The 23995-nt window shown below is 45.9% G+C and overlaps 2 protein-coding genes across 3 annotated transcripts; one reads left to right on the plus strand and one right to left on the minus strand.

Annotated features, from left to right (window-relative positions):
* Positions 1–614: 614 nt before the first annotated feature.
* Positions 615–8035, minus strand: LOC131106402 (ras-related protein rab7). Of its 2 annotated transcripts, XM_058055403.1 has the most exons (6): positions 7664–8035; positions 4138–4198; positions 3342–3468; positions 3034–3252; positions 2303–2431; positions 615–1606 (listed from the first exon to the last, which is right to left on the minus strand). In XM_058055403.1, exons 2-6 carry the CDS (start codon positions 4188–4190, stop codon positions 1511–1513), a joined length of 624 nt encoding a protein of 207 aa, XP_057911386.1. In that variant the 5' UTR covers positions 4191–4198; positions 7664–8035; the 3' UTR covers positions 615–1510. The 2 variants fall into 2 exon arrangements, with proteins under 2 accessions (XP_057911386.1, XP_057911385.1); XM_058055402.1 differs by lacking the exons at positions 4138–4198; positions 7664–8035 and adding an exon at positions 3539–4065 and having other exon boundaries at positions 3342–3490.
* si:ch211-157b11.8 (fibroleukin) lies at positions 5473–13271 on the plus strand. The gene is made up of 7 exons (XM_058055819.1): positions 5473–5544; positions 8598–8693; positions 10613–10802; positions 11047–11124; positions 11689–11801; positions 11902–12164; positions 12869–13271. The coding sequence occupies exons 1-7, from the start codon at positions 5473–5475 to the stop codon at positions 13209–13211; spliced, it is 1155 nt and encodes a 384-aa protein (XP_057911802.1). The 3' UTR covers positions 13212–13271.
* The last annotated feature ends 10724 nt before the right edge of the window (positions 13272–23995 follow it).

Raw genomic sequence — 23995 nt, forward strand, 5'->3', positions numbered from 1 at the left:
ATTCCAACATTCCGCTTCATGCCATCATGCCATGTATCATTCCAACATTCCGCTTCATGCCATCATGCCATGTATCATTCCAACATTCCGCTTCATGCCATCATGCCATGTATCATTCCAACATTCCGCTTCGTGCCATCATGCCAGGTATCATTCCAACATTCAGCTTCATGCCATCATGCCATGTATCATTCCAACATTCAGCTTCATGCCATCATGCCAGGTATCATTCCAACATTCAGCTTCATGCCATCATGCCAGGTATCATTCCAACATTCAGCTTCATGCCATCATGCCATGTATCATTCCAACATTCCGCTTCATGCCATCATGCCATGTATCATTCCAACATTCCGCTTCATGCCATCATGCCATGTATCATTCCAACATGTCCGGTTGCACATCCACAGGCAATGTCTCCTGACACTGCATACCTCCAGTAAAAGTAAATCAAGTAAAAGTAGTTATTGTCATAAAATCATGACGTTTTCTCGTTAGATTCCAACTTTATTCTTTTAACATGTTGACTTCTTGTAAAATGACTGCTGATGTATGCGTTTTTTTAACAGATGGCAAATGATTGTATTTCTACTTCAACAGAAAGTACAATATGATCAATTGAAGAGTTTTATTATTAGCTGTTCAAATTTCCATTGACAACATTATTGGCGTTGCAGTGATTCTGGCTTTTGAATAATATCAGGGAATATTTGTCGGAATGGAAAGAGATAACATCCATTTCCATTCGAGCCATCAACCCGTGTTTGTTGTTGTGTTTGTTGTTGTGTTTGTGGACCATCTAAACACCGTAATACACAAGCCGTTAAAAATCAGAACCACTTTAGCCAACCTGAGCTACAAGCAGACAGTGAGAGAAGCGATGAAGACGTGACGTTGGAAGATGGAGCATCAGGCAGTTGAAGGCCTGGAGTGCGGGTGCTCGTACGATCCATGTGGAAGTGAGGAGACGGATTGTTTTTCTGGGATATCCTTGGATATATATAGCGTATACAGATGTCATCCCTCTACGTTTACAACTTAGAAAGGCAAACACATGACAAAGTGCAAAAACAAAAAGGTTTTAGATTGGCTTGCCAATGAAAATATATCTGTCATTTCTATATATATGTATACTTTTTTATATGCGTGATGACGGAAGAGAAAGAGCTAATAGGCTGACGTTACAAAGCACCAACCCCCCAGTTAAGAGTTCCCAATTGGGGTCCAACAAGTGGAGGTCTCACTGCTGAGGGATCAGAGCGGGGGCGCTGATCTCCTCGTGTGATGTTTGGACTCTGGTGTCGTCACTCTTTCTTTTCTTTTTCTTACCAGAGTAGTGAGGGGGAGTGTTGCATGATGGGTGAAATGAAGCAGGAAGACTGGCAGGGAAGGGGGGTTCCCTGGGAGCGAGGTGCAGGTGACGGATGGGCCGAGGGACGAGAGAGAGAGCGAGAGAGAGAGAGAGAGGGAGAGAGAGAGAGAGAGGGAGAGAGATGGTCCCAATTGTCCCTCAGCAGCTGCAGCTCTCCGCCGAAGGCTTGGCTCTGTCGTTCCTATCCAGTTTGATGGGCTCCGGGAATTCGTTGTAGAGCTCCACCTCCGTCTCCTGCAGGACAAATGACACCAATGACAGGCCGCCACTCAACACTTAACCCATTCACATCCAAAGACGCTTTTATACGTCCTAATGTTTGTTGCCCGAGAGGCAAAAGGAGGTGATGACGCCACTGCCCATCAGAGGAGGTCAAGAGTAGAAAGGGCCACAAGGTGGTACCAGAGCATCTGGTAAGAGCTGGCTAGCATCCTTCCCACGTAGAAGGCTCCCCAGCAGCAAGGGGCCAACCTGTTTTTGACCTCTTTCTGACCTCTAAAGGTTGCTACGATGCTGCATTCAGGTGTCCAACAATGCCAACGTGTCAGGTTGAGCATTTGGAAGTCCGCCCTGAAAGCAGTCTTGGATAGCGTGTGCAAGATGCGCCGTGCTCACGACTGGTGTACAGCAAAATGATTATAATAGTCCCTTTGGAACGTCGATGTTCCACTGCTGATTACCAGAACGGAAGAAGGGGGAAACAAACATTTTGTTCCTCATGAGAGTCTCATCTTTTCTTTTAAAAATCAGTCCAAATATTCCAAAATGGTGGCTACTGGTGGGACGTGTTGCCAAATGCCTGGGACTGAAAGAGTGCTAACATTGCACGTGAGGTGCTAACATTGCATGTGAGGTGCTACTACAGCAACATCTGGCGGTGTGTGTGTGTGTGTGTGTGTGTGTGTGTGTGCGTGCGCTGCCATGACTCACCTGTTTGAGGGCGTTGCGTGCAATAGTCTGGAATGCCTGCTCCACGTTTATGGCTTCCTTGGCGCTGGTCTCAAAGTAGGGAATGTTGTTCTTACTCTGACACCAAGCCTGAGCCCTTTTGGTGGTCACCTGCCAGCCAGCAGGAAGAAACAAGGGCATGAGCGGCTGACACCTGAGGGAAAACTCTCACCTGTCGCCCTCACCTGGGCCTTGAAGTGCTTCGACCTGGGATTAGGATGTAAAGTTAGTCCAAGGGTATGGACTAGCTTTACAAGTGCCACGGAACAACTTAGCTGTCTACTTTCAACAAGGACCACGCGGTGGACGAGTGGTTAGCATGTGCGCCACACAGGAGATGGGGAAGACCCGGGTTTGATTCTGCATGCGTGGGTTTTCTCCGGGTACTCCGGTTTCCTCCCCCATTCCAAAAACATGCTAGGTTAATTAGCCACTCCAAATTGTCCATAGGTATGAATGTGAGTGTGAATGGTTGTTTGTCTATATGTGCCCTGGGATTGGCTGGCCACCAGTCCAGGGTGGACCCCGTGGACCTTAGTGAGGATAAGATGGATGGATGGCCTGAGTATGTTCTTGTTTGATGAACATACAGCATGATGATGGTGATACTACCACAGTGGTCTCCTAGCCGAGTGAGGGTGAGGGTGAGAGCAAACATTGGCTCACATGCACATATTGTGCCCCCCCCATCATTGCATCATCGTTGACCCTACCTGTCTGTTCTCCAGGTCGATCTTGTTGCCGAGCACCACAAAGGGGAAGTTCTCCGGGTCTCGAGGGCTGGCCTGGATGAGGAACTCGTCCCTCCAGCTGTCCAGCGTCTTGAAGGTGTTGGGCGCGGTCACGTCAAACACCAGCACACAGCAGTCTGCTCCGCGGTAGAAGGCCACACCCAGGGACTGGAACCGCTCCTGGCCCGCCGTGTCCCAGATCTGAGCGGCCACACGGAGAGAAAGCAGGATGAGCAAGAAGACGGGGAACGCCGGGAGGAGTACGTTTTGCAGGTGTGGTGGTGACGCACCTGCATGGTAACAAGCCTGTCGTCCACCATCACCTCCTTAGTCAGGAAGTCTGCACCTATTGTAGCTTTGTACTGGTTACTGAACTTCTTGTTCACGTACTGGTTCATCAGGGAGGTCTTTCCAACGCTGTCGGCACAGAACCACACGTGATGTACCACCAGATGTACCACCAGATGTACCACCAGATGTACCACCAGATGTACCACCAGATGTACCACCAGGTACCAGGTCATGCCCTGATGATACCGTAGCCATGCAAGCCTTCCGGCCCAAACTGCTCATTCTAGATTTGGTTCAATACAACCTGCTTCAAATCTTTTCTCCTCTACAGCACTCCACATTCCACACCATAGTATTCCATAGTATTCCATAGTATTCCATAGTATTCCCACAAAAAGAAGTCACTACCACACAAACAGCAAGACAGAGTTTGGAAAACTTACTTCCACGTATTCCAAACTCTGAGTTTGTACGGACAATAACCTACATTGGATGTGGACCAGAGGTGATAAATCCATATTTTATGAAGATCCATGTAGACATGGCCTCACATCAGCCTTGGGCGTGACGTAATAAAACTCAAAGAAGGGATAGCGTTTGAGCTTTCCATGTTTAATTGCTCCCATTCATTCAATTAGATGATGAACTCGCCTAAAAGCCAGGCACCACAGATAGATTGTAGTCCTTTGGGAAACATGGCTAAACATGGCTAAACATGGCTAGGTGAGAGAGTAACCTAACTAAAAGCAACAAGACATGATGTTCCGTGGGTGTTTGAGTTACAGTCACACTCACCCAGAATCTCCCAGGATGATGACTTTCAAGAGGACTTTCTTCCTGGAGGTCATTCTTCAACCTGTGAGATGGAGGACAGAAAGAAAGAAATCAATAAATGCCAAGCTTTGTGGTCAACGTGCAGCTCCCCCAAAGCCCAGTTCCCCAAACAGTCCAGTCCAGTTTTTGGCATTGTGCTCATTGCACGTTTGCCATCCCAGTCATCACGATGGAGCAGTATGAGGAGTAGAAAAAGATGGCTACGGGGTAGTAAGGCTGGTCAGGACCAGGTTACTACAGACTCTAGTTACCAAGTTACCATGGCGCTATACACCATGGCAGTATACCTGGCAGGTCTGGCATGTAAACGGGTCAGACAGACGTTTGCGTTGGACCACAACATTGCCACAGGGGGGCAGGCCCCAACGGGTGTATGAGTGCAACACGTGATGAAATCAGCTGTGAATGGCGGTCATGCGTTTGCTAAGCTGTTGGACTTGTCACGAGGAACACACCAACCTCTGGACTCCAGGTCCCAGCTGGCTAGAACTGCTTGGCGACAGGACCCTCTGCTGGTGTCCAACACACCAACACATGGGGGCTCCTCTCACCACCCAACCACTAATTCAAGCACCCAGTGCAGTCATGTGGGACATCATGTATGGCACCGTACGGTACAGCACAGTGCCATACAGTACTACACAGTACAGTGCCATACAGTACTACACAGTACAGTACCATACAGTACAGTACCATGATAACCCATTTTGCTGGTCAATAACTGCTATTAATTAACAACAATAATCAATATTGTCCCTTATTTTTAAAAATAGCAATCATCATGAGATGATCAAATATCGTGTCATGTCACATTGAGCCACTAGGTGGTACTCAAGTGTAGTTATTCCCATATGTAGCATATTATACTGAATTGTGGTGTCCCCAATTGAAACACCAAGCAAACTCATGGTGTCAAAAGAACTACACACAGCAACACAACACTTGAAGCTAGACTAAGGGCAGAAGTCTGGGAGCAGCAGTATGGTTTCATGCCACAAGTACTACAGATGCAGTATTTGCTTTAGGAACGTTAATAAGGAAGTACAGAGAAGGTCAGAGGGAGCTGCATTGTGTCTTTGTAGATGTGAAGAAAGCCTAGGCCAGGGTTCCTAGACAGGAACTGTGGTACTGCATGAGGAAGTCTGGAGTGACGGAGAGGTGTAGATGTGGAGAAAGCCTAGGCCAGGGTTCCTAGACAGGAACTGTGGTACTGCATGAGGAAGTCTGGAGTGATGGAGAGGTGTAGATGTGGAGAAAGCCTAGGCCAGGGTTCCTAGACAGGAACTGTGGTACGGCATGAGGAAGTCTGGAGTGACGGAGAGGTATGTTCAAGTGGTGCAGGACATGGATGAGGACTGGAAGACAGGGGTAAGATGGGAGGTGGGACAGAAGAGTTGAAGGTGGAGGTGGGATGGCAAAGGCTGTGAATACTTATGAACAAGTGAAGTATATTCTGTTTGAATGCATTTACAAACATTATATAAGTAAGTAAAAAGTATGTCAAAAGTGAAGCTTCACTTCAAAAACAATTTCACACCGTAAAAACACTGTTACAGGCCGGGTCTGGCCCTTTAAGAAGATTTGTTTACACACTGAAAGACGGCAAGCTACGAACAAATGAATCCTCAGCCGACAGAACATGCTTCAACAAGGACACAAAAACTCCAAAGCCAAATGATGGTAAGTCAGTCCATTTGTTGTGTCCAACCAAGTAGGTTGGTAATTATAATTCAACAACACAACAACAACACAAACAAAACTGTAACTATGAGAGTGTTTACATGACAAATGTGGGAAAACGTTATTATGAGAATAGTATATATGGTGTTTGGGAGGGATTTACAGCGTATGTAACAATGGTAAACAAATACACTGGGCGACTTGGCAGATTTCACTTATTGCGGGCTATTCTGGGAATAAAAGCGCGAACACCGTATACCGTATAATGGACGCTCAGGCCAATTTATGGCAAACCAAACTGCAATGTAGGAGTAGCAAGTGCCAGCAGAGTCAACATTTAGAAACCACATTTGCTGATGTGTCAAAAACTTGATGGTTGCCAAGTGATGGAACTTCTGTCATCCAAGACAGAGAACACAGAATAACGTGCATCAACGTGACGCAAATGAGTCACAGCAAAGTCGAGATGTATCAAACGCAGAGAAAAACACGCCTTCCAAGTCTTCCTAGCAACAGCACCGCATCCATACACAAGATTAGCCACAATACACACACTGACATTCCAGTGCTCCTTTTTCTGAATGCCTAACTCAGGATGTACGTACAGCATCTTTATCCTACATTAGCAACTCTGCTCATGCCCGGTTGATGGAAGAATGGCGGACGTGAAGCTGAGTGAGGTGGCCATGGAAAGTGACAGACAGCTGTTTCACCAATGAAGCACAGCTGCACACCAGATTCCTCCCATTACTGCATGTCCAATTCTTCGTCACGGTTTACAGGCGCGGGGGGAGTATGGGTGTCACAAGAGTTTGCACGATTAAGTTGTGGCAAGATTCCTTGTCCAGAAAAAATTAATAAATAATAAGAGCCTTTTGAGCTCTAGGCTTGGGATGATAAATCAAACAATCCCACAATAAATGAAAATGAAGTGGATAATCCACACATTCCCATGCGTATGCGTGTCTGTTTTCCTCACCTCCAAACAGGAAGAGAGTTCACTCTGTGCATTGCCTTCAGCATTAAATGTGTGCCTTTTTGTCACTCATACAATTGCTGTCTCCGTGGGTGGAGGCGGGGCCGCTACTACGCACACAGACCAGAAGGTGAGGGAGTGGAAATGAAATGACTATATTTAAATATGTTGTCATATATTCTTTTATATGACATTCAATCTTGTGCATCGTCTGGTGCCACGCCTCTGGAGCAAATAACGTTTGAGGGAGGCGTGTCTCTTTGCAGCAGGGAGTTGCACCAATCCCACTTACTGTAGATATACTATAATAGGTCCAATATCATATGTTCAATGCTAGTCTTTCCCATAGCATATTATCTTAGACCCCATGTTGTATTTCCAGTCTTCTATAGTTGATATCATTTGAGTAGCATCTACATTTTACGACCCTCTTCCTGTCAAACATGTCACATGGCTACCAAACATATCCCATTACTACCTCGGTAGCAACATTATCATTACAAATACCATCGAGTTGCATCATTATCGCCCTAAGCTTCTCCACAAGCTTTGGTAACTATTTGTGCCGTCATATGGCCTTTCAAATTTAGCAGCATATTTCCCAAACATCCTCAATTTTCAGTCAACAATCACAGACTTGGTCCCTGCCGGTTTTGGGCCCAAAGACCTCCAGGACGGAGGGCCTTGTTTTGACAAGGAGCTCGTCGCAAACAGGGCTGCACCTCAGCACCGCTACCATCAGCCCCAAGAGATTGCGGATACTCATTCCGTTTAACGCTCCGCAAGCATAGAATAAACCCCGAAACGTCGTCGTCGTCGAATCCGACTTACTTTGGGGTCGGCTTTGAGGTTGCTCCACACAGAAGGCGACTTCCTGCCGGCTGGAATGTGGGGCTAACAGGCTAGCTGCTGCTAGCGCTGACAGCTAACTCGGCGGTGCGTTGGCTAGCTCGCTGACACTCAAGTCGTCGCCCGAGCAGATGTTATTTTAGCAGAATTTTAACGAACTTTTGGCAACAATCACCAAAGGTATGGCAAAAGGAGGCGGCAAATGATCAACAGTTGGTAAATTTGGCACTTTGTTACAAGGCGAGCCTGCCAGCGAGCTAACTGTCTACTACTCTCTCGGCTTCTCTTCCCCTTTCACTTCCTCCTCATAAGCCACGCCCACAAGCTACGTCACCAGGTCCCTACGTAGTTTGGAGCATAAATTCAGGATTGTACTTTTTAAAACACTGTTTTTATTATTTCTGTTACACACCGCTTTAACGAAAGGCCTGATTGTGCAAGTCCTGCTTTGCTACGATTGAACCAAGTGCGCCACTCCACCACAAGATGGCGGTGTCACCTCATTTTCATGAAGTCACCTGATTGTCCAGTGAAATACTGTGGGTCATACCCTTTGCTTTGATTGACGACTTTCCTTCTCTCTCAGCATCTAGTAAAGGTTGTGGGGTATGATATCATTGATTCTTTTATGAAGACCACTTCCTGATATCATTTATCCTAAATTCATTCAGTCATTTAATGAAAACCAATCAATTTATGAATGATTATTAATGATAACCATAGTTTCTGATATGATTTATCTTGAATGGTATATTGAATGCCTTGCATGGTTGCTTGCATGAGTGTACGTGACCAATGACTTGTGAAAAGCTGAAATATTCCTAAACTGAGCACATTTGCATCCCATGTCAGGATGGCAGCGTGCCTCGGCCGACTGGCCGGACTCTGTCTTTTTGACATTTGTATTTATTTGCAGAGAAATTCCTGTCCTCCCGAGCCCATAGAAGGGGGCTCTCTTTATGGCCTCCTCGGAAAGGCGTTTGTAGACACAAACGCTGTCGCACAAAAGGAGGTGAGCGAGACTCAAAGGGGTCACATTCTTCAGGCATCTGCTGCTTTTGGCTTTTGGCCGGATGGATGGATGGATGGATGGATGGATAGAACATGTCAAACAAAAAAAGTGAGCTGCTGCTCCAAAACACCAACAAAAAAAGGCATCCATAAAGCAACAATTTGGAATATGTGCATAAACACCAATGGCTGAAGAGAGGGGCTGAATTAGGGAGATGCAGTGTGTGTGTGTGTGTGTGTGTGTGAGGGGGTGTGTGTGTGAGGGGGTGTGTGTGTGAGGGGGTGGGTGCATCAGTCCGTGTCAGACAGCCATCTAGGAATCCCAGCCAAAGCAAGCTCTCCAGGACAAAGATGCAGCGAGGGAGGCCGAGCCCAAGAGGATGAGAGACTCACCAGAGGAGGACACCAGCAGAAAGACCTAAAGTGGTGGACGTTGGCAGAGATTAGGAAGAAAAGGAAGGACGAAGACCTCCAACACTTTTAGGCCTCCAAGAGCTGGCGGGAATGCTGGCTCTGTTGTCTCTGTGCGTGGGAGCGCTGCTCTCCTGTCAGGCTTCTCCAGACTGCACGCAGCCTCCCTGCGGGGATGACCTGGTGGCGGCGCCCGGCCCGCCCGGCACCTGCGGGGGTCAGGCGGCGTGCAGGAGGGGCCTTTTGCTTCCGGCTATCTCAGACGCTCCTCGGGAGGCGGAGCACCGGACGGACCTCAGCCAGATTCCGCCTCAGGTGAGTGACGGCTTGACGCGACACAACGGAAACCTCAGGAGAGATCAAGGTTGAAGCAGAGCTGTGGGCCAGGCAGGTCCACCACGTTGGCTGTGGAGCAATGGAAGGAAGGATAAAATTAGTCCTGCTTTCCAAATGTCCTCATGGTAGGCTTCAACCACAACAGGTGTTGGAGGGGCGGCATGGTTGATGGAAGCCAAAGAGACGGACGGAGAGTGACACAAAACATTCGCCTGCCGGGTCTTGAATGGCCACTGACGTAGTAACTGACGTAGTAACTGACGTAGTAACTGACGTAGTAACTGACGCTCATGCACAAACGTAACCGTACCCACAGCTTCTCATCATCTCAATCCATTAACGGCACCTCGCCTTTTCTTAGCAACCACTGCCAAAAGGTCCCACCAAAACCGAGGACGTTGGTGTCCAAGGTGCGGCCTGGTTGCCATTTGCTGCCTGCAGTGGTTCTTTTTATGGGCCTGCGGCACATTCTAAAAAGACAGTTTAACAAGAAAACATCAGAAACATGGAACAATCTGCGGTAATTTGACAAGAATAAAGTCCAAATATCAAGAGGAAAATATCCAAATATCATGGCAATAAAGTCATTCAAGTCATTTTACCAGAATGAAGTCAAAATATATTTTTTAAAGTGGCAATTCTAATGAAAACTGTCTCAATTTATGAGAATAAACTCAGAATGTTATGAGGAAGAATAACATTTTACCAGCAGAAAGTTGAGTTACGAGAATAAAGTCAAAATATCATGGCAATGAAGTCATTATTCCCATTTACAAGAAAGTTTGAAAAAAACAACCGCAGAAATGGAAGAACAGCTGTAACTTTTCTAGAATAAAGTCAAAATATTAAGAAAAGTATTCCAAAAAATAATGGCACTTTAGAAGCATAAACCTGAAATATTCATGACAAAATGTGTTGCATTGTAAGAAAAGCACTCAGAGGTGGAACCATGGAAGGGTTTGAATGACATAAGCATGCTAACAATGTTAACATTAGCATGCTAGCACCTTGCCTAATCGCACTGTTTGTGTCAGTGTCATTTTCTGAAAATTTGGTTGTGGCAAAAGTTATAATGTTACTAGAATAAAGGCACGACATGGGAATCAAATCCATCCACCCATCCTGCCCCCCATCCCTGTGAAGTCCCCATAGGTGTGATGCGTGTCTTTGCAGGGCGGCGGTGTGAAGGAGCGCCTGGTTCAGCTGCAGCGCTGCATGCTTTCTCTCCAGGAGTCGGGGGGAGTCCGGACAAGCCAAGATGGCGACTCACTGGGGGCCATCCTGGCCCTAATGGCGGCCGTGCTGACAGAGTGTGACCTCCGCTGTCACAGCCAGGCCCTGGGGGCCATGGCTAAGCGACTGGGTTAGTGGCGTGCATTCATAGCCACCCGCCCCGTGCAACACACACACACAAACATACGCACACACAGTAAACACAAGCCCAAGGAGGCCTGCCAAGAGTTGGTCACAGGTGACAGCTTGGGAATGGAAGTGTTTGGGAGGGATGGAAGAAATGTCCACAGACAGCCAGCCTCATCATGTCCAGGGGGAAGAGGGGGGGCAGGGGGGCCACGCGTGACAAGGTCGTCTGTCTCTGCTTTTGTCAGGAAGTGCAGCCGTGGGTCGAGAAGGGGAGAAAGACCTCCTTCTATTCCTCAAGAGCATCACACATCATCCTCCCACAGGTGAGTAGGCCGGATCCCACGCATGGGCCTTTCAGCAGACCTGACCCCACAGGTTGGTTTTTGTGTTGTCATGGTCATGAGTTTGGGGAGGGACTCATGTCCAACCAGTAGGAGGCCTCGGGGAGAGACTATGTCTCTCAACTGGTCGGGAACGCCTCCTGATCAACGAGAGGAGAGAGGCGGGGTCCACCCTCGACTGGTGGCCAGCCAATCCCAGGGCACGTATAGACAAACAACCATTCACACTCACATTCATACCTATGGACAATTTGGAGTGGCCAATTAAGCTAACATGCATGTTTCTAAAAAAAACAAACAACCTAATATGGATGCTTTTGTAAAAAAATGTAGCTAACATGCATATTTTTATATTAACGTGTGTTTTGGGAAAAGAAAGAACCTAACATACATGTTTTGGGAATGTGGGAAATGTACACACACACGGGGAGAACATGCCCACATGGAAATTGGAATCTTCCAGATCTTCCGTATTGATGCTAACCCCTTGGCCAGCGTGGGCCTTTAGCTGAATTCAAGTCATGGAATTGAACTTTTGTTCGGCAGTTGCACCGTTGGAAAGGTTGCATCCTCAGGACTGTGCAGAGATTTACAGACTGGGGATCAAAGAGAACGGTATCTACACCATCCAGCCGGACCTGCAGGGACCAGCAGTGGAGGTATTTGACATCCTCCGCCCACATAAAACAGACCCCCGCTTGCACCGTGCTTCTTTTAGACCGCGGCTTTGGAAAAGTCAAAGTCTTTGTTTTGGCTCAGGCTAAATGTGACATGGTGACGACGGGGGGCGGGTGGACAGTGATCCAGAACCGCCAGGACGGCTCAGTGGACTTCAACAGGACGTGGCGGGAATACCGGGAGGGCTTTGGCAATCCGCAGGGAGACCATTGGCTGGGCAACGCCGCGCTGCACGCACTGACCTCCGCCTCCCAGCACCAGCTCCGTGTGGAGTTGGACGACTGGCACCAGCAGAGGCGTCACGCCACCTACGACAACTTCAAAGTAGCCGCAGAGGCACAGAGGTGACCAACCCACACGTGGCACCCCGTCTCAGGGCTTGGCTCTTGTCTCAGATGCACCTGTCAGGAACTTTATTTCCAAAAGTTCATTACACCCGCCAACACCAGGCGTCTCCTCGTGCAGGGCTGGGCAAACATCTCCATGACTTTTCTTTTTTTCACAACCTTTGACATGGACACTGTAGCTAGCAACATGACTTGCAGGGCTACTGCCCCACGCTCGAGTCTGATGCAATGTGCAGCTCGTCCAAACTAGCCAACACACACGTGGCACAATGGAAGCCACATTCAGATAAACATCTACGTTGAACACCATCACAAAACCGCACCCATATATTCCCACGGCGAGGCGTGCCGGCTAGCTTGTGGTACTGTCCAAATTTGGCGTATTTTTGCTTGATTGGAAATCATGTTGAGGAGGTCGTCAGGGACCTAAACAGGAGAAACATACCATTTCTTATTATTCATAGTTCATATTGTTGCAGCCACAGGACTACCCAGCATGCCATGTGGTAACCAAAAAAGTTGTGGACCGTAAGGGGGCACACTCCCAAAATCTGCAAGGTATGGAATACTTATACGACCCGATGTACGCTACTAGCATAGATCAGGGTTTTGTAGAATTGCAGACTTTGTGTTTAAAGTTCTTGTGAAGCAAATGTTGAGTGAGTCCACACCTTGAAGGTCCCACCATCTCCCTCCCCCAGGTACCGTCTGACAGCTCGCGAGTACTCCGGTGATGCAGGCAACGCACTGAGCTACAGCAAACGTTACAACCATGACGGCCGATCCTTCAGCACCATGGACCGAGATCACGACCGTTACGCTGCTGGAAGCTGTGGTCAGTACTACGGTGCAGGCTGGTGGTTTGATGCCTGCCTGGCCGCCAACCTGAACGGGCGCTACCACCGGGGGCGCTACAGCGGGGTGACCAACGGTATCTACTGGGGGACGTGGTACATCCTGACTGACGGGCGAACCGGTGAACGCTACTCCTTCAAGAGAGTGGAGATGAAGATAAGGCCACTGAGCTTTGCTGGCTCCTCTTGAAGATCAGGGAAGGTGAACATGAGAAGACAATCATTTTGTGTGGTTAGCAGTCATCCTCAAATAAGCCAAGTCCACACAGATGGCTTCATAAAGAGCAAAAACTGTTGGTACAGGTTAGTGAACGTTGTTGTGGAAGTCCTAGCCTGCTCACTTTTAAACTGTGGAAGATACTTTGAATAAAAATGACTCCATAAATCCAAACTGTGTACAGGCTCTTGGAAAAACCTGCAACGGTGTTCCATTTACATAAGTGACTTTATATTTATATATACATATGACTGTATGTTAACCAAGCTACAGCCATATTTTTATTGTAGCAGCTAATATGAGAAAGTATTTTGATGTGACTAACACGCCTCACCAATTGCTAGTCTCGGCGTCATTCACAGACAGAAGAGTGGCTAGTAGCTAGCTCTCCATTTGGCTACAAAGACCCAACAAGATGCTGGTTTGCCGTCAGCATTTTTGACCTGAGGACAGGAGCGCACGTCTTGTGCTGGAAGATACAGCCATCCCAAGGAGAGCGGACATCGGAAGTGTTGTTGCTGTATCTATGCTGCTGTTGTTGACGTAACTAGCATACGTATGTGTATCAAGGATGTATGTGTATGTGCATGTGTATCAAGCACCTAGGAAAGAAGTTTGGTAGTGTTTTACATCATCCAAATAGGCCAGGATACTGCAACTATTCCATGTCCAAATAGGTGTACTCCAATGACAACATTGTAAACTAGCTTAGATCATTTGTAGATGAATTGGATTGAAATGGTTTTCTTTGGGAAAATTGCTTTGGTTAGAGTCCGTTTCGGTTTGAGAAAAAATTAAGTGGATTGACAATATTTTCTACAGGAAATTTTGTCTTGGTTAGAGTCTATTCTGGTTTGAGTCTGAGCTTCTGGAACGACTGGATTGGATTGAAATTATTTTCTACAAAAAATTTTGCTTTGGTTAGAGTCAGTTTTGGTTTGAGTCTGAGCTTCTGGAACAGATGAATGGGATTTCCATGATTTTCTACGGAAACATTTGCTTTGATTAAAGTCTGTTGTGGAACGAATTCATCGGATTTACAGGATTTTTTATGGGCAAATGTGTTTTGGTTCGAGTGTGTTCTGGTTGGAGTCCGAGCCTCTGGAACATGTTAATGAGGTCCTTATGGGAGACGACAAGCATTCTCCAAGCTCGCTAGCAGACCCGAGTGCTCCGCCTCCAAGCCCAGCATGGACACTGGATGACTCCATTTGCAGAAGGCATTCTTCACATTAGAATGTTGCCACACCCGTGCAGGTCCGGGTCACACTAAAGCACACCCGCTTTACGCATTTGGCATCAGGTGGGTGTCTCCCTCAGACGGCCGCACGCTCAGCCTTTGAACGCTTGTGCCAGTTTTAGCAGTGTTCACGATGAACTGTCAGGGTCTCCATTCAGCCCAGGGTCTATTGTTAACTACCCCGGGGTCCCGGCGGGCTCTAATCTGAATGCACAGACACACTTGAGACCTGCTTCTGACCCGCTTCAGTGCTTCACCACACCACACACACACGGATCAAAGGCAGTGCTCATAATCAAGGTGCTATAACAAGACCTCCAGCCAGTCTGGTCCGGTCCAGTCCAGTCCAGTCCATACCCGAAGGGAAAGACCATGGCTGAGACAAAAGTTTCATCTAAGAACATCACGTTTACGTTTGCACAATTCAACATCGCTGAAGGAAGAAGCCCCGCAAAAAACAGTCAAATCAGTAAATGCTGACAAAGTCCCACGTTTTACCACTTTTATTCTTCTCAACTACATTTTTACTCAGAAATTTACTACTATTTTTTCTTATGACTTTTATCATGAATGTACAACTTTATTCTCCCAAGTTTCCGACTTTTATTCTCCTGAATTATTATATGACCCTTTCCTCATAAATGTACAGATTTCCGTAAATGAATTTATTTATTATTTTTACATTGTGTATTTTGTACTGCTTAACTGATTCTGTACTCTTGCTGCTGTGCAATGCAAATTTCCCCACTGAGGGACGAATAAAGGCATATCTATATCTAGGCATATCTAGCAAATGTTTAAATCTAAAATTATTAAATTATTCTCCCAAATTTGACTTTTTTCTGCAAATTTAAAACTTATGCTCATAAATGTGTGATGGTTTTGTCGTAAATGTACAACTTTTTTTCTCACAAATGTACAGCTTTTATTTTTGTATGACATTTTAAAAATAAATGTATTACTTTTATTCTGGTAATTTTTAAAGATTTACAACTTTTATTATCATAAATTATTATTATATGACGCTTTTCTTGTAAATGTATTTTTATGTCTGTAAATGTATGACATTCTTCTCATAAACGTAGGACTTTTATTTTCATAAATAAGACTTTTATTCTTGCAAATGTATGACATTTTAAAAATAAATGTACAACTTTGATTCTCATACATTTATGACGTTTTTCTCATGAATGTACATCTTCTTTTCTGGCAAATTTACAACTTTTATTTCTGTAAATGTTTTTTCTCGTAAATGTATGGCTTTTATTCTGGTAAACGTAATACTTTTTTCTTTTATTCTCAGAAATTGATGATGTTCTTCTTGTGAATATACTACTTTTTTGTCATAAATTTACAGCTTTTATTTTCGTAAAGGTATGCCGTTATTCTTTTAAACATGACTTTTATTCTGGTAATTGTATTGTAATTGTTTCTTGTAAATGTACAGTTATTTCTGGGAAATGTAAAAACATTTTCTCACAAATTTTACGCTTTAATTCTTGTAAATGTATGACTTTTTTGTCATGAATTTATGAATGTCCTCCAAATGTGATGGCCCCAACCGTCGGTGGTAATGTCCTGTTAACATGAAGCAGTGGTTTTCCCCAATTGGAAAAGAAAATGTAAGGCAAGTTAATAGCTAGTATGCTTGTAAATAGCTCACTCCGTCCATTCAAAGTTGACAGAAACAGGTACAGATAAGTCATAAGTCATAAGTAATAAGTCATAAGTCATAAGTCATAAGTAATAAGTCATAAGACAAGCAACACCTGAATGAAACCACCCAAAGACTAAACCACGACCCTAGGAGTGACCCTAATGTCAACAATGACCAGTCCAGAGAGAGAATAGAAAGTCAGCATCTGCAAGGGTCCCGAGCTCTGGTCTGGGTCTGGGTGCTCTGCCCCCTGGTGGCCGACACGGGGAGCGCATGGTGATGACAAAGTGGAGTTTCTGAGATGAAGATGTCCCGCCTGGTCTGATGTGGTCCGGTCCGTGCGGTTGGACATAGAGTGGAATCGATCGCCAGCCCGGAAACTCCCCCCCAGGTGCTAATTAGCTAACAACGCAGCCTTTTCACGTCAGAAGTCCCACACAGATGCATGGTTTCTCGTCATCCCCAACATCTTTTTCCTCCCCCAATTGCCTCCCGAAGGTGTTTTTTACATCTTCTCCACTGCCGCACCCGTCGCTTTGTGGTGTCGTTAGATATCAATCAGTCCTCCGGTCTTCTCCTGCTGCTCCTTTCTGTATCCATCAGTCTTGTTGACAAGGGAGGAACAGCGGCTCGCAGTTGTGTCACCACAGTATCCTGGCACGGTGTCTGGAGTGGGGTGATAGCGGCGCTGCTGCGAGCTGTGAGGGGTACCGCTGCGCTCAGTTGCCCCCAGAGCCGGAAGCCCCAACCCGGGCAGCGGTTAGCCTGCACATCCCTCTGAGAAGCTCTCAGCTACTTTAAGGGAAGTGCCCCCCGTGACTTGTGTCACTTATTAACAGACAGAGATATCAGAGTGAAAACAGACCCTCGTGCATCTTGGTACGACTTTTGGCAGGGTTGGAAAGCCAACCGACGGTGACCTCTGTGCCCCCTTGATGCAAGCATCTGCAACAGTCGTCTTCTAGATGCTTCTTGACTGCTGCTACACTACATGGAAGCTACACTACACGGCTGCACTACACTTGCTAGATCCCTTTCCACAGCTTCCTCACCATCTCTCCACCATTCACATACATTTCAAAACCACTCAAACCACTGCAACAATCTGGCACTGTTGGATCTGAAGGAGGTTCTAAGTAGAGCTTCAACATGGAGGGACAGAAAAAGCAGCTGATAGCCAAGAAGCATTGAAGTGGAATAGGCTGTTGATCCAAAGTGGAAGAGCACAGCCTTTAGAAGGTCAAATGTTGGTCAAAATGTGGATTGGATGATTTAGTGTCAGGTGTTCACACTGTCATCATCTCTCCAAGACACTGGACCATCCTGAAGGCCCATAACCATCAGACGCCATCTGCCAGAGAAGAAAGCACATCTCCAAAGGCCTGGTCTCCTTCAAGGTTTGGAATGAGCAGGAGAGCACCAAACGGTGGAGGGGATGAAGGCCCTGGTCCAACACTTGACCAAGGACTTCTTCCAGAGGAATAAGCTGACTCTTTTGGACCATCCTGTGTCTTCCCCTCATCTAAATCCAATGGAGAAGATTTGGAAATGGATTTATAAAAATGGACATGAGTTCCAGACAGTGAAGCCATCTTCAGCACCTGGAGCAACATTCCCACTAGCCTCCTGGAAACACTGGCATCAATTCTCATGACTCGCTCCTTCTTCTACACATCTTACTTCTGTTTTTTTGAGCTATGCTCTTCAACTTTTGATCAGCAGATGATCCGTGTGTTTCACTTCAATGCTTCTTTTTGTCTCCCTATATTCGGATGTTGAATGTCTACTTCCAACCTCTTTTAGATCCAACAGTGACATCACAGTAAACACCGTGGGTAGAAAATAGGAGAATGCAACACAAAAAGAAAGGTTTCCATATTTGTCTCCATGAAATAGATACATCCACGACTAAGAATACACTCAAAGTTCTTTGGATGGAAGAGAACCAATTTTGTGTTGTTTATGTTGGTATAGTTCTTGACATAGTTGAGCTGTCACCAAAATAAACAATACAGTAAACCTCGGATATATCGGATTCAATTGTTCCCACTGGTTTTGTCCGATATAAGCGAAATCCGTTATATGCGTATACCGGAAAATGTCCGTTTTACGCATATATGGGATTTATATCCGGTATATGCGTAAATGGGATTTTATCCGTTCTAAAAAGGCACTTCCTTGACTATGTTTCCAATGTACCTGGACGCGCAGGCAACGCTGCAAACGCTGCAAATGACGTCGTATAGCGGCCTGTCACCATTCGGCGAATCGGAGCGCCACGATGCGGCCATCCGATATATGCCAGGGAAATTTCATGGAAATGCATTGGAACGGGACTGGAGATTTTGTCCGAAATAGGCGAAATCCGTTATAAAAAATCCGATATATGCAATGAATTTTTATTGGAAATGCATTACAGAAAAATTGGTTCTTTTTTATCTGTCCGTTGTGAGCGAATTTCCGATATATCCGAGTCCGATATATCCGAGGTTTACTGTATTACTAGTTATCCCTCAAATGTATGTATCTGGTGGACCCAATCTGGTGTCTCCTAAGACCCCCACCTGTTTGTCAGCCTTACCTGTGAAGGTGAGATCTTGTTGGTAGAATTCCATACACAAGATGAACCGGGCATGTTGCCTGCTTCCCTTTGTCGTTTAGCCAGCAGCAGCAGGTCCAGTCAGGGAGTTAAAGGAGACCAATACCAGTCCTGGTCCAGTACTCCACCATGACTATTTGGCACATCCATAGAAGAACAAAGTCAAGTATGAAACTATGCACTAATAGCATTCAAGTCATCACGCATGAAGAAAACATCTTTGATGACAAGTAGTCAAGGTGGACGGGGGGTGGGGGGTGGGGGGTGAACCCTCATGGAGTTCAGCGTTAACAGCGCGATCTGCGCTAGCAACAATTTTCGTGCAACATACCTATGTAGCGGCCGCGGACGTGAGCGGTGTGAGGGAGAGTTGTTTTCTTTAGGTCGATTCCCAAAAGGGTCGTGAAGGTGCCGCTTGTTGACCACCCACAGCAGGAGCCGCTGATTGGCTGCACCTGCTGGCATTCAGTGTTTCCTTGCAGCAACCACAGCCAATCAGGAGGGGACTTCACGCTCCTCGTTGGTGCACCATGACAAGGGTTACAGGTCCCCCCGAAGTCTTCTACGTCCTCGTACGTGTAACAGCTTGAATCCTTTCCTGTTCTGTCTGAGACATTGGGTCATTGATGAGGCCTCCATGTGGTCTACAAGAAAGAGCATCTGCATCCACATTCTGTTTGTCATGTTGTTGAATGCCCACTTTAGGGCCATAAACTCTTGTCAACAAGAAACTTGTGGGCTGGATACTTGGACTCACATGTGGACAGACCATGGCTGGCATAGGAAATCACACCAGGTTGACCTTGTACCTTCTGGTACAAGACAGCACCTAGTCCAGTGGAACTGGCATCTGTGTGGAGAAGGTAAGGGATGTTATCCCAGCATCCTCGACAAAAACGCTTCAAGAGATGTTTGTTCAAATCAGCGGGGGAGACGCCACCTCTTTTTACCACAGCAAGTTACCAAAGCAAGTTGGAGGCGCTGGAGATAGGCAGATGGTTTCTCAAGACATTTGAATGGATTTACACACATACGTAAATGTCAATGTTCAATGACTGCATCACAACCTTTTTGACAAGGTCGTCTTGGACCACAACCCGAATGATGAGAAAGACCATCACCTCAAAGTGAGTGTCGTTCCTCCAACCTCCAACCTCCAAAGTCTGTCTGACCAGCCCAGTCAGATTGGCAGCCAATAGTAAGCCAGCATGTTAGTCACCCACGGTTTCAGCAGACTTACCAGGTGCCAAGTGAAGATGGATGGACCATGTTGCATGCAGAGACAAATTTCCTCCAGTGTGACATTGGTTCCTGGGAGGCCCTCCATCAGCAGCAGCAGTAGCCCAATGACCTGCAGGTGGCAATGTTGCACCGTGGAAGGAATAAACCAAAGCAGGGCCTCTCAAGGACCAGACATTTTCTCAGCACACCGTGAGAGCCGTGTGCTTTCTTTGGAGATATTTTGTATTCAAAAGTGTCCAGTTTCTCCTCAACATCTTGAAACTGATGCGTGGATGTTTTGCTTTACTCAACCACGCCTCTGCTTGTGGAACACTCTTTTGGGATGGGTGGCTCATACTCTGCCATCTTCTCTTTCCAGCGTGGTCGGGGTCCTGGTAGTCCACAACCGTCCACAATCCTTATGTGAGACATCAACACACAAATCTCTTTTTTTCTGTGCTAAAGAAATAATAAGAGAAAAAAGAGGCAGCTATGAATGCGCATACTGGGACACACCTCTTCCATCATCTGAAGCACATTCTTATTATGATTGTTATTAACATTGCTACGCCCAAGAACTACGCTGCTGCCGTAGTGACACCATGGCGGCTAGCGACTAGTCAAAGGTATTGGAGTGTTTGGTTTTGGAGGCTAGGTGTAGCCTTCCTTTCTATTGCTGTGTGACATCCATGCACCCAGGAAGGAAGTACTACACGTATGACATGTTACCATGCATGTACCTATGAATACAGGCTCACAGCATGGATGGAAAAGCACAAGGTGTTTTAAGAGCAGCCAAATAGGTATGTCCCATGACGTGCATTCATTAGCGGCCTGTTTTGACCTGTTGTTCTCTCTCCAGAAGCCACAGACAAGGGAAAGAAAGAAATAGGTGTTCATGTCTCATGACATGAACACCTATTCCCCCAAAAGTGCACCTTTCCTTTGAAACACAGAAGTGACTTGGCTCTTTCCATAAGACTCTAGCAGTGTCTACTTGCAAACAGAGGGGGCACCATACTTGGGTCAAAGGTCAAAAGCAGTGTGGTGAGTATGACACATAGCATGTCGGAATGAGACGGACTAATGTATGCACGGATCAACTTAATGACGCTAACGGCTTTGCAGGAGGGACACCTGATATAATCATCATCATCATCATCTTCATCATCTCATCTGGTATGGTGGTGAGAAAGCACGTTGATGTGAGATGAGGCTCGGGGACCAGGAAGCGGGAGTGTTACAGGTCCCAGGATAAAGGACGGATATAAGTGGACAGCAGGGAGGACACGGAGCAACAACTTCTTGGTCCAGATTGCACCTGAGCGTTGGCACAAGTCCTGGCACAACAGCTCCCGAGACAAAGGTTCCACCCGAGTACTGCTCCAACTGTATAATATTATTCATTTTACGTTTTCACCGTGTTAGAGTCATCAAAAAATACAAAATAATAAATAAAAAATATATATACGTATATATATATATATTCACTTTTTGGGTGTATGACACAGGAGCAAAGTTTCAACAAGGTGTGTGAGGCCGTTGAGGGGCTCCCCTCCCCTGACCACACACACACACACACACACACACACACACACACACACACACTGTACCTGCTTGCATGAGACCCGCAAAGGCAACACAGGCAAGCAAGGCAGCGTTCCGTTTGAAACCGGAATTGAACAGAACAAGTGTATCCTGATGTGGTGAGGGCTGGGGGGTGTGTGTGTGGGAGACAGATGGCACCACATTGCAGGCCTGGTGTCATTTCTACATTTGCACAAGGAGGCCAACACGTGGCGGGGGGCCATCATTTGCTCCTTCTACACCCGGCCAGCAGACACGCTTAACTACACCCCTCCTGTTTGACCCTTGGCCCCCACCATAGTTTGGTTGAAGCACGGTAACGCTGTAGCCACAAGCTGGAACAAATATTGATGGGAAATGGAGAAAGAAAAGAGTATTTAGATTGGTAAAGTTAGCTTCAAAGCCCTGGCAGATGGCTCTTGTAGCAAGACCAAAGTTATTTGGATCTACTGTATCTATCATATATGATATGAGTGTAGCAGTGCAGGTATTGTTTTTATTGTCATATCCAGTGCTACCTTGGCATAAGAGTGGCCCAACTAACCAGTGCTTATTTATTGCTATCAAAGAAAAATAGCAATAAAAAATATGCTTGCTGACTGTATTGTTTAAAATAATGGCCCATAGTTCCCAAATTGATATCCTTATACATCAAATTGGATGGAATTATCGTTGTACTTGTACATCGAATCATTTACCACAAAGATATTCCCCCTACTTATTATAGATAAAAACATATTTCTATCTGTGATTAAATGCAATAAATTCTGAGTTAACAAAGTTAACATTGACAAAAAATGTTATTAATCGTGATCAAATATTTGAATCGATTGACAGCCCTAATACATAATATAAGAACAAGTATTATATTTAAATAATGAATACAAACTAAATAATCAAAAGTAAGTAATACTATCATTTGAATAATAGTCCCAGCAGTCCCAAAAGGATGTACTGTGTAATAGAGGTATTGATTGACTAATAGTGTACGTGTAGAGTGGTGGATGTGATAGAGGTATTGATTACTATTATTATACTACTACTAGGTATTGACTATTCGTATGTGTATGTATTCGTGTGTTTGTGCTGTGCAAGGGCACGATGTCACACAGAGAAACTCCCTATATTTTGTGGCCGTGTTATTTTTCCTGTCTGTTTTCTTGTATTCTGTCCTCGTCTCCCAGCTCCTGGAAGGTCAGCCAAATCTTTGTGGAGTTGGGGGAGCATGCAGGATGAAGAGATGAAGGATGAAGGTGGACAAGGAAGAGGAAATGTCAGTGGAATAATCCACGCTGCCAATGTCAGGAGTGGTGAAGCGCCGCGTGTCGGTGTTTCATGGCTGGTTGATGCTGGTTGGTGGGGACTCACCTCTCTTTTGAAGACACGTCCCAAGTCTTCCCGTACGGGCCGTTTCAGGGTGAAGGTTGAGGATTAGCGGTGAGTCGTCTGAAATAAACAAACACACGCGTGGTTAGCATGACCTCACGACTCCCTCGTCTCGGAAGAAATAGAGCAACATTTGTCTCTGTGAATTCCTTGGAATGTTTTGAGATTATGTTGAGTGTGTACCTGAACACAAGACAGCGTGTGTGTGTGTGTGTGTGTGTGTGTGTGTGTGTGATGCAGGGCGGCTTGGCTCTGAGAATGAGCTTAAGCAAAGTAGCAGACATTCTACCACAGAGGAAGAAAATCGGGATTTCCACACTGAGGATCAGAGTCAGACGTAACAATGCTTGCATATATTACACACACACACATGCACGCACACACACACAAACACACACAAACACACACACAAACACACGGTATCCCTGGAGGAAATGAGAGAGACAAAATAAAAGTCTGAAATTGGCGAACAGACATTTGAGGTTGAGGAGTTTAGAATTCTTCAACTCCCTGGCCGTCGCTGACTGACAGCTTGTTAGTGACAAGGTGTCGTAAACGCTCACTTCCTGCTCCTCTTGGGGCAGGAAGTGAAGTGTTCAACCTCTGACCTCCAATTAGTCATTAGAGATCATGTTGAAGAAAGCCCAGGCTGATGGAGAACACTCCTGCAGGCTTGTTACAGGATGGTCTCTTAGACGTTTATGGGCATTATGGCCTCATGTGGATCCCAAACATCATTGGCGTTGAAGAACATCTCCTCTGGAACGTGCACAAAAAGCGAAGAGATGAAGCATAAAGAACACAACGTGCATGTGACATTTGCCCTCTCCACCATGGCCCAAAAGAAGACATACTGTACTTCATGTACTTCATCCATGTCTGTTACTGACCATTACAACACAAATGATAGCTTCAAGGAACTAATGACTAAGGCACATCCATTTGGAGTAGTTACTGAGGAACTAACGACTACAAAATATTCATGTAGAGTAGTAACTGGGGAACTAATGACTAAGGCATATCAATTTGGAGTAGTTACTGATGAACTAATGACTAAGACACGTCCA

Source organism: Doryrhamphus excisus, chromosome 18 (genome assembly GCF_030265055.1).
Source record: "Doryrhamphus excisus isolate RoL2022-K1 chromosome 18, RoL_Dexc_1.0, whole genome shotgun sequence".
Classification (NCBI taxonomy): domain Eukaryota; kingdom Metazoa; phylum Chordata; class Actinopteri; order Syngnathiformes; family Syngnathidae; genus Doryrhamphus; species Doryrhamphus excisus.

Coding starts and splice junctions, on each gene's coding strand:
- LOC131106402 (XM_058055402.1), bottom strand. CDS start 3,575: ATGACCTGGTACCTGGTGGTACATCTGGTGGTACATC. Junction 2,432..3,033: donor TCGACCTGGAGAACAGACAG/GTAGGGTCAACG, acceptor GCTGGCTGGCAG/GTGACCACCAAAAGGGCTCA. Junction 1,607..2,302: donor CACGCAACGCCCTCAAACAG/GTGAGTCATGGC, acceptor TTTGTCCTGCAG/GAGACGGAGGTGGAGCTCTA.
- si:ch211-157b11.8 (XM_058055819.1), top strand. CDS start 5,473: ATGAGGAAGTCTGGAGTGACGGAGAGGTATGTTCAAGTGGTGCAGGAC. Junction 10,803..11,046: donor GGCCATGGCTAAGCGACTGG/GTTAGTGGCGTG, acceptor TGCTTTTGTCAG/GAAGTGCAGCCGTGGGTCGA. Junction 12,165..12,868: donor GTAGCCGCAGAGGCACAGAG/GTGACCAACCCA, acceptor TCCCTCCCCCAG/GTACCGTCTGACAGCTCGCG.